Source organism: Psammomys obesus, unplaced genomic scaffold (assembly GCF_907164565.1).
Source record: "Psammomys obesus unplaced genomic scaffold, mPsaObe1.curated_primary_1811, whole genome shotgun sequence".
In the NCBI taxonomy this organism is placed as follows: domain Eukaryota; kingdom Metazoa; phylum Chordata; class Mammalia; order Rodentia; family Muridae; genus Psammomys; species Psammomys obesus.
Window position 1 is genome coordinate 8,787,347 of NW_026596256.1, and position 7,304 is coordinate 8,794,650.

Genomic DNA, 7,304 nt, shown 5'->3' on the forward strand with positions numbered 1-7,304 from the left:
ACACACACACACACACACACACACACACACACACACACACACATATATATATATTTCATTTACTTATTTGGTTTCTTTACAGCCTGATTCCAGCCTCCTCCTTTTCTTTTCAGAGTCCTACCCTCATGCCCCCTCCCCCAACCCTCTTCTCCTTTTTCTCAGAGAATAGGAGACCCCCCCCAGGCAGTATCCAGCCACCCTGGCACCTCAAGTTGCATTAGAACTAAGCACATCCTCTCCACTGGAGCCTGATGAGGCACCGGCTAAAATATATTTAACTGTGCTTTCTAATAAAAGAATTTAAATTGTAGTTAGTTTGTTAATTTTAATACTTTAGTTTCTAATCCATGTATGTAAATTGGAACAATATAAATACCAAAAAAGAACATGACACTGATGAAGTAATTAAACAGTGTGGAAAACACTGTCGTCTCTATCTATGGGATTCAGCATCTTTTGCTTCCTTGTATTTTTTTTTTTTTTACATATATAGGTATGTCTGTATGTTTGGTGAGCATAGGAATCCACACCCTTAACTCTTGTGTCTACCTCTTCATTTCTTTTTGTGAGCAGCCATCACCTTCATGGATACAGGCCTAACCATGAACTCAGGAAAGGAAGGAATGGCCAGATTGTGTACAGTACCAGTCACACAGGCTAGCTGCCCTGAGTGGATCTGGTTGATAACGGTTCACTACCTGTGCTCTGGCACAATGTTCAGCTTTCTGTAGGAGTTACATAGTTTCTAAATTGGTATATACAATTTCATTTCTCCTTTGTTTTACAAATTACTTTGTAACTTTCTCAGTTTTGGATTACAGGTTGGATAATTTTGTGTTGACTTTGCTCTTGGTAATACTAATGTGGAAGATGGGGAAAGAATTACGTTTTTGTTGAACAGCTACTATGTTCCAGATACACCAACCTTTTTTATTGTTGTTATTTGTTTAAATAGGTGATGTGACAGAGGTGAAGCAGGTTAAAAAGTTAAAAAGTTATTCAAGGTCTCAGTAGATCAAGATTTAGCTGTTTATCTGTAAAGCTTACTTCCTTTTTCCTTTTGCCTCCCAATAATATTGACTATTTCATATAATGCGATTACCGCTCTTGTTATGTAAACATCCAGCTAAAAGGCTAACGAGTCTGCACAGTCTTGCAGTTCACTTCCCTCCGGGCATAAGCCACAGTTTTTATTGGACATGATCATTGTATGCTAGAGACAAGGAAATAGATTTGGATCGTATGGTTGTTTCCTCTTAGTATTATCCTTGCCTTTTATTAGAGAAATCATCTTGTCCTTGAAACTTGCTGAGCTCATTTTCAAATTGGTAAGACAGAGACATAGATTTTCTCAGGGTCATCTGGCTCTTAGGACATCCAGTGATAAAGCATCATGAGTATGAAACCTTAAAAGGTGAAGAGCTATAACCTATGAGCCCAGTGCATGGATCTGATAACTAGAAATTCTCACTGTCTTAAAATCATGCACAATGTCACGATGTCTCTTTGCTTTGTACACATGACATAAGGTAAAGGAAGAGAAAGGCCTCCGTTTTCTTATTAGAAAATGATCAAATTGCAGAAATTTTTGTACTCCCCCATGACAATTTCTTGCAGTTAGTGCCACTGTTTTAATGTTGTCATTATGTAGCAAATACTGAATTTACTACTTTTACACTTTCTTCAGCATCAGGGCATGCTGTGATTGATTAGTCTCTAATTCTCTCCATTCAGTTGCAAGTTTACAATCTTTCCATAAAATGGTATTTTTTAATCTAACAATCTTTAGGTAGTTGACAAATAAACTAGAGAATAATAAAAGCATATTTTATGTTAGAAAAAATGTTAGTCAAGGATTCATTGAAGTTACTTCACAATTTATAGAAAAAGAAATCATTGTTTGAACTTTTTAAGTATATCGTTTTATTCTTGCCACTCACAAATTGAAACTAAAACATTCTTTACATGTTTGTTAAATCTTGGAGGAAGAAATCAGAACTTAAGAATTAAGGAAATGAAAACTTAAACCCTAAGACACAAACTCCATGAAGCCAAATTTAATTCCTGTTTCTTTCTTTTGGAAATGAAATGTGACTCACCATTTTGTCCACGTCAGTAGCTTAGGCATTAGTGTTTCAGAGAAGACTACAAGGACATCCTTACATGAAGTATTGCACGGCTGGCTTCAGTTTTGTTGGGGTTGTGGCCTTCATGCTCTGGATTTGTTTTCTTTCTTGAACATTTTAGTTATTGGACTTCCTTTGCTCTGAGGATTGCATCATAACCCAGCTGTACTTGTCCAGTTTACAGTATCAGATAACTCATTTTAACCCTTCCTGTGCTAACGCACACTGCTATCCTGCAGTGAGTAGCTTTACAGTTTTCTTAAAATAGGAGTTTCCTAATTCCTTGTACTTGAACCCACAGAAGAAAAGCATGTTCATTACTTTGTATCGAATATAGGAAAAGTCCAGTCTCACATATAAAGTGTCCCATTCAATAAAAACACTTTAGGAGGTTGAAAGCACAAAAAGCCATTTTACCTTGGAATTACAGTCATTTACTATATCCTGAACTGGATGGAATTTTCCAACTTACCAATTCTTCCAGTCTCCACAGTCCCTGCAGATGAGATTGGATCAGCAACTGAGTCTAACATCTGACTGGCACTGAAGGAAGTGTTCCTCGCTTTTTGCCTTCGCTGTTCATGTTGACAAGTGGGAAATGCTGCCTTAGCTCCCAAACCAAAACATTTAAAGTACTCTCTGAAAGGCTGACATCACGCCAAATTCTTGAGCATCAGACTTCCACTAGCTTTGGGAGGCCAGCTCTAATTTGTGCTTGTATAAGTTGGATCTGGTCAAGGCCTGCCCAAGGGTAAACAGTGTGAAAAGGGTGTGTGGAATGGGAGAAGAACCCAGCTGGTAGGAGGATGGATTATTCCCATGTCTAGCCATGACCTTTTGTGTGAAGCTGTAGTAATAATAGCTACAATAACAGTGGTCTCTGTTTGGAAGCGTTTTCAAGTTTTGATTCACATGGTTTTAACTAACTAAGTCTTTTTTTTTTTTTCTGGAAAGCTGCGGATTTATCTGGGAGTAGAACATACCTGTGTGTGTCTGCTGTAGTGTGTGAGGGCTGCCCTTGGGGTTTCCATAGGAGCCTTGACCCGTACTGGCATTGTAGCAACAGATGATCAGAGAGTGGTTAAGAGGATGCCAGTCTCTTTTGGGGGAACACAGATGCCCTGTATGGATGATGGATGCTGGATGGATGCTGACTGTACCTTGTCTTCACCAATCTTTAACGCTGCACCAGGACTTTTGTCCTTCCTGCAGTTTATCAATACAACTCCAGTCTGATTTTAGACAGCACTATTTCCATCTTGGTTTGTTTCTTGAACTAGTTTCTGAGTATTGAGCAAACTGTTTCCGTGGGTTTTTCCTCCTCAGTTGTACTCTGGATAAACACAGTAACACCACATCTCTCAGTGTGCTCATGTTTGTCCTTGTGACCTTGTCGGGGCTGCTTCAAAGGCATCCAGCGTTGGGCCTGCCTCGCTTCCTTTGCTCTTTCTTAAATTTCTCATTTGTTACTTCACCATCTTTCTCTCCTGACCTCTGTCTTAGGCAAAAGTAAAAGTTCCTCAAACTCTTCCTTATCAGCCCAGCAGCTATCAAAATGTTCTTCTCACTCCTTTTGCAGATCCATTGAAAAAAATAAAAAAAAAGGTCCCCGTGGACCATCTTAACTTCCCCTCTGCACTGTAATCTCCTTTCCTGTGACTTCTTTGAAACTGCCCAAGTCCTTCCTCTCTGCCCATGGCTCAGTCAGCCAATTACTTTAGAAGATACTTGCTTTAAAGCAACATTTCTCTTTTTAATTGCGGAAATGCACACAAAATGTCCCGTCTTGACCTGTTCTGGTTTTTGAAATGGTCCTGTTATGTATTTCTGGCCCACCTTGGTATTCCTCTATGAATACCTCAGCAAGGCAGAATCAGAGCTTCCGGTCCTTAGGTCTTTCTACTCCTGGATGGTGATGTTCAAAGGTGTGTCTCCCACACCTGGCCCTTGAATTTTTATTTTTATTTTTTTAATAGGATCTTTTTGAGCTGAGGCCAAATGCCTGATTCTTCTGCCTCAGCCTCTGAGGCTTGAGGATGAGCTCTGAGGTCTAGGCCACCACATTCACTCTCTTGACCATTTCTCAGGGCATGACTCAGTGACATCCGTTTTACTCGCGTTGTCATGCAACCGTTACCACCATCGTTTTCACAACTCTGTTCATCTTGTAAAACCAAAACTACTACAACTACATAACTGTCCCTCAGTCTCTGGAAACTGCCATTCTGCCTTCTGTCTGCATGGATTTGACTGCTCCACGTACTCTAGATGTACAATCTCTTGGCCTTTTCAAGGCTGACTTATTTCGCTTAGTATATTATGATTTTGGTTCATCATGCTGTAGCATATAGAAGAACCACATTTTCCAGGCTGGATAATTTTGCATCATGTGTGCATACTACTTTTTTTTGTTGTTGTTCTCCATAGACAACTGGAGATTGCTGTGTTTCCTGAGGCCATGTGGGATTACAAATACTCAAGATCTGCATTTAAGTGCTTTCAGGCACAGTAATCTTTAAATATTAAATGGGAAATCCTACAAATTATAATTTATAATTTATAAGTGGGATTTATATCATTCTGAGTATATTACCTTAAAAGTTAAGTGCTTAATCTCATCCTAGGCAAACAAACAAAAGACAGAATCTGTCTTTTAAATGACGTTGAGATGATGCCATGACTCTAATAAGCTTGCCTCTGATTAGTCCTGAGTATTTCCTGCCTCTGTAGTCATGCCAGTCCAGATACAGCTGCACCACCATGTAGGAAGTTTCCCTGTCTCTCAGCTCACCTCCCCACACAGGGTGACTGTGTCTAAGCAACATCCAGAAGCAGCTGTTTATCTCTCCTTCCATCCAGCTAAAATTTGCTAGCTACCTTCTTGCATGCTAGCTACTGCAGGGGCCTTGGATGCCACCACAGCTCTGGAAGAACTGTTCCTTGTTGTTTTCTCCTAACTAGATCCTGGGCTGTGAGGGCAGGCATGATCAGTCAGTGACACTTCGATCTCTGTGATTAAACACAGAGATTAAGACTGTTGGTTTCCATTTTCTCTTCCATGTGTTACTGGTAGCATGTGTTTTTTGAGTGATACGTCTGCACATTTGTGAAAGCCCCAGGGAGAGTGGATGGCCTCACTTATTTCTGAAGACTGCTAGATCTACAGTATAACACAAAACTGTTTTGTTTTTTTTTTTTTTATAAATACTTGTGTGAGGTGCATCGGTAGCTTTGTTCACCTGAAATCCACTGACTACTAGACTTTGCCCCAATAGGTAGAAATAGGAGCTTGGATTGTGTGGCTCAAAGTTAGTTCACTTTTATTGCATTAGAATAGAGATGCATTACTAGGAAGAAGCTAGCCCTGCATGAACATGCCTGGAGCAAAATGAGGGCTGAGAATTTCTGTTCATAATTGTTTCCTGATTTTTAAACTGAAGGTAAAACTGATAGGGTGTGAGACCATAATCTATAAACTTTATAAATTCAAAGCTACGTAACTAAGGAATCACAATGACTGGGGATAGGGCATGAACTCTGTCCAGTGAGATAATGTCATTGTCTGGGATTGAAGATCCAATGTCACATAAAATTGGCTGCTTTAAATGAGCAGAGGTAGGGGTGTCCAGCCTTTGACACTACCACATGGCATGTCACCTACAAATACTGGACCTGAGGTGCATGCGGCCTGTAGGTGACAGGCTGGACATGCCTGGTAGAGAGTATATTCATTCCTACTACTGGTTTGGGGACCAACTCTTATTACTGTGTTTGACTTGGTCCAATTTGTATTTTTGTATTTAGTCATCACTGCACTAACTCCCATCCCAATAGACTCCCTTTTCACCGCCATTTTCAAGAGGTAGTAGAGCAGCTATATGAAGTATGCATTTCAGTATGAGTTAGGCCATGCTCCCTTTCCAAACACACCATGCTTCTGGCCACTTCTGGTCCTTGTACCCTTCACCTGAAAAAGGTCTATTCCTCACCTTTTGACATTTTGCGTATATGTGAAACCCAGCTCATAGCTTATAGAGCTTTCTCTTATGTTCCTTCTAGGAATGGAGGAAGGAAGGGGTTGCTTATTCTTATATTCTAATAGGGCTGCCCTTTGGGCTTTTTGTTGTTGTTGGTGGTGTTGCTGGTAATAGTTTGTTTGGTGTGCGTGTGTGTGACGCAGATAATAATGGTAGCCTCTGTTGGCTTAGGGGAAAGGTAGATCTGCTGATGCCTTCTCAGTCTGATTCATAAAGTCATTTGGTCATTCTGGTTGGGGGAGGAACAGCACCCATAGGCTGCAAAGACCGGCCTCCTGACCTTGGATCACTGTCCCTAGCTGAGAAAAGAAGTATTGGTCCAAGAAGGTAACTGGCACTTAACAGCTTATGACTTCATGTTTTCCTAGCGTAAGAAATTTTGCTTTCTCTTAATAAATCTCAAAATGTTGATCCAAGTCATGCATTAACGTCCTTTAGGAAGCCAAATAATTTGATGAAATTCAGAATGAAAATAGCAGATCATACTCTTTCACATCCTTGGTAGCCACTTGTTTCACTTTGCTGGCAACCTAGCTGAAATATTAGCTACATAAATATAGTTTGAGGCTCTGTATGGTTTATTTTGAGGCTTTTAATGGGGAAGGTGAGTATTCATCTTCTTTATTCTCTGTTACTTTATACTTTGTTGCATCCACTATTTTCAGGGACACTGGTATCCTTTGTCCACACTGCTAGAGCAGGGTCTAACAATTGTCTGGGGCTGAGGCTCTTGGCCTGGGGCTGAGGTTCCCAGTTGCCTCCCAGTGACCAGGTTAGCCTTGCCCAATGTGTATTGAGAGGACATCCCCCCCCTCTTCCAGGTGGCTGTCTCCCATTTAAATCAGTTATGGTATATAAATATGACAGTTTTGGGTATATTTGAAATCTTAGATGTTCCAAAATAATTAAAAAAAAAACTTTTTGACAAAACACAGCAAACTATTTCATGTGATTAAAAACCTCATGTGATAAGTTCTGGTCCAAACACTGCTTCACTAAATACACCGTGTAAAGTTACCTTCCAGCTCTGTGGGTAAGAAGTGATGGAAACTTAATTTGGGGTTTGAAATTGGGTAATGTCCCTGAGTTTCTCAGTGTGTGTGTGTGTGTGTGTGTGTGTGTGTGTGTGTGTGTGTGTGTG

General features: G+C 40.2%; 2 protein-coding genes across 4 annotated transcripts in view; one reads left to right on the plus strand and one right to left on the minus strand.

The window, feature by feature from the left end:
• Med12l (mediator complex subunit 12L) overlaps positions 1-7,304 on the plus strand; it is a 301,905-nt gene that overhangs the window by 113,263 nt on the left and 181,338 nt on the right. The gene's annotated exons all lie outside the window — the stretch shown is intronic.
• The window catches only part of P2ry14 (purinergic receptor P2Y14), a 43,626-nt gene that overhangs the window by 13,105 nt on the left and 23,217 nt on the right, over positions 1-7,304 (minus strand). Inside the window, exon 1 of one of the 3 annotated variants that reach the window (XM_055596723.1) lies at positions 2,599-2,702. The exons of 1 other annotated variant lie outside the window; for it this stretch is intronic. Coding sequence is in view for 1 of the 2 variants with exons in the window: in XM_055596722.1 (XP_055452697.1) it covers positions 2,100-2,102 (3 nt within the window). In the remaining variant the exon portion in view is untranslated. Of the gene's footprint in view, positions 1-2,099; positions 2,220-2,598; positions 2,703-7,304 lie in introns of those variants that run through there. One more of the 3 variants, XM_055596722.1, reaches the window with a different exon arrangement.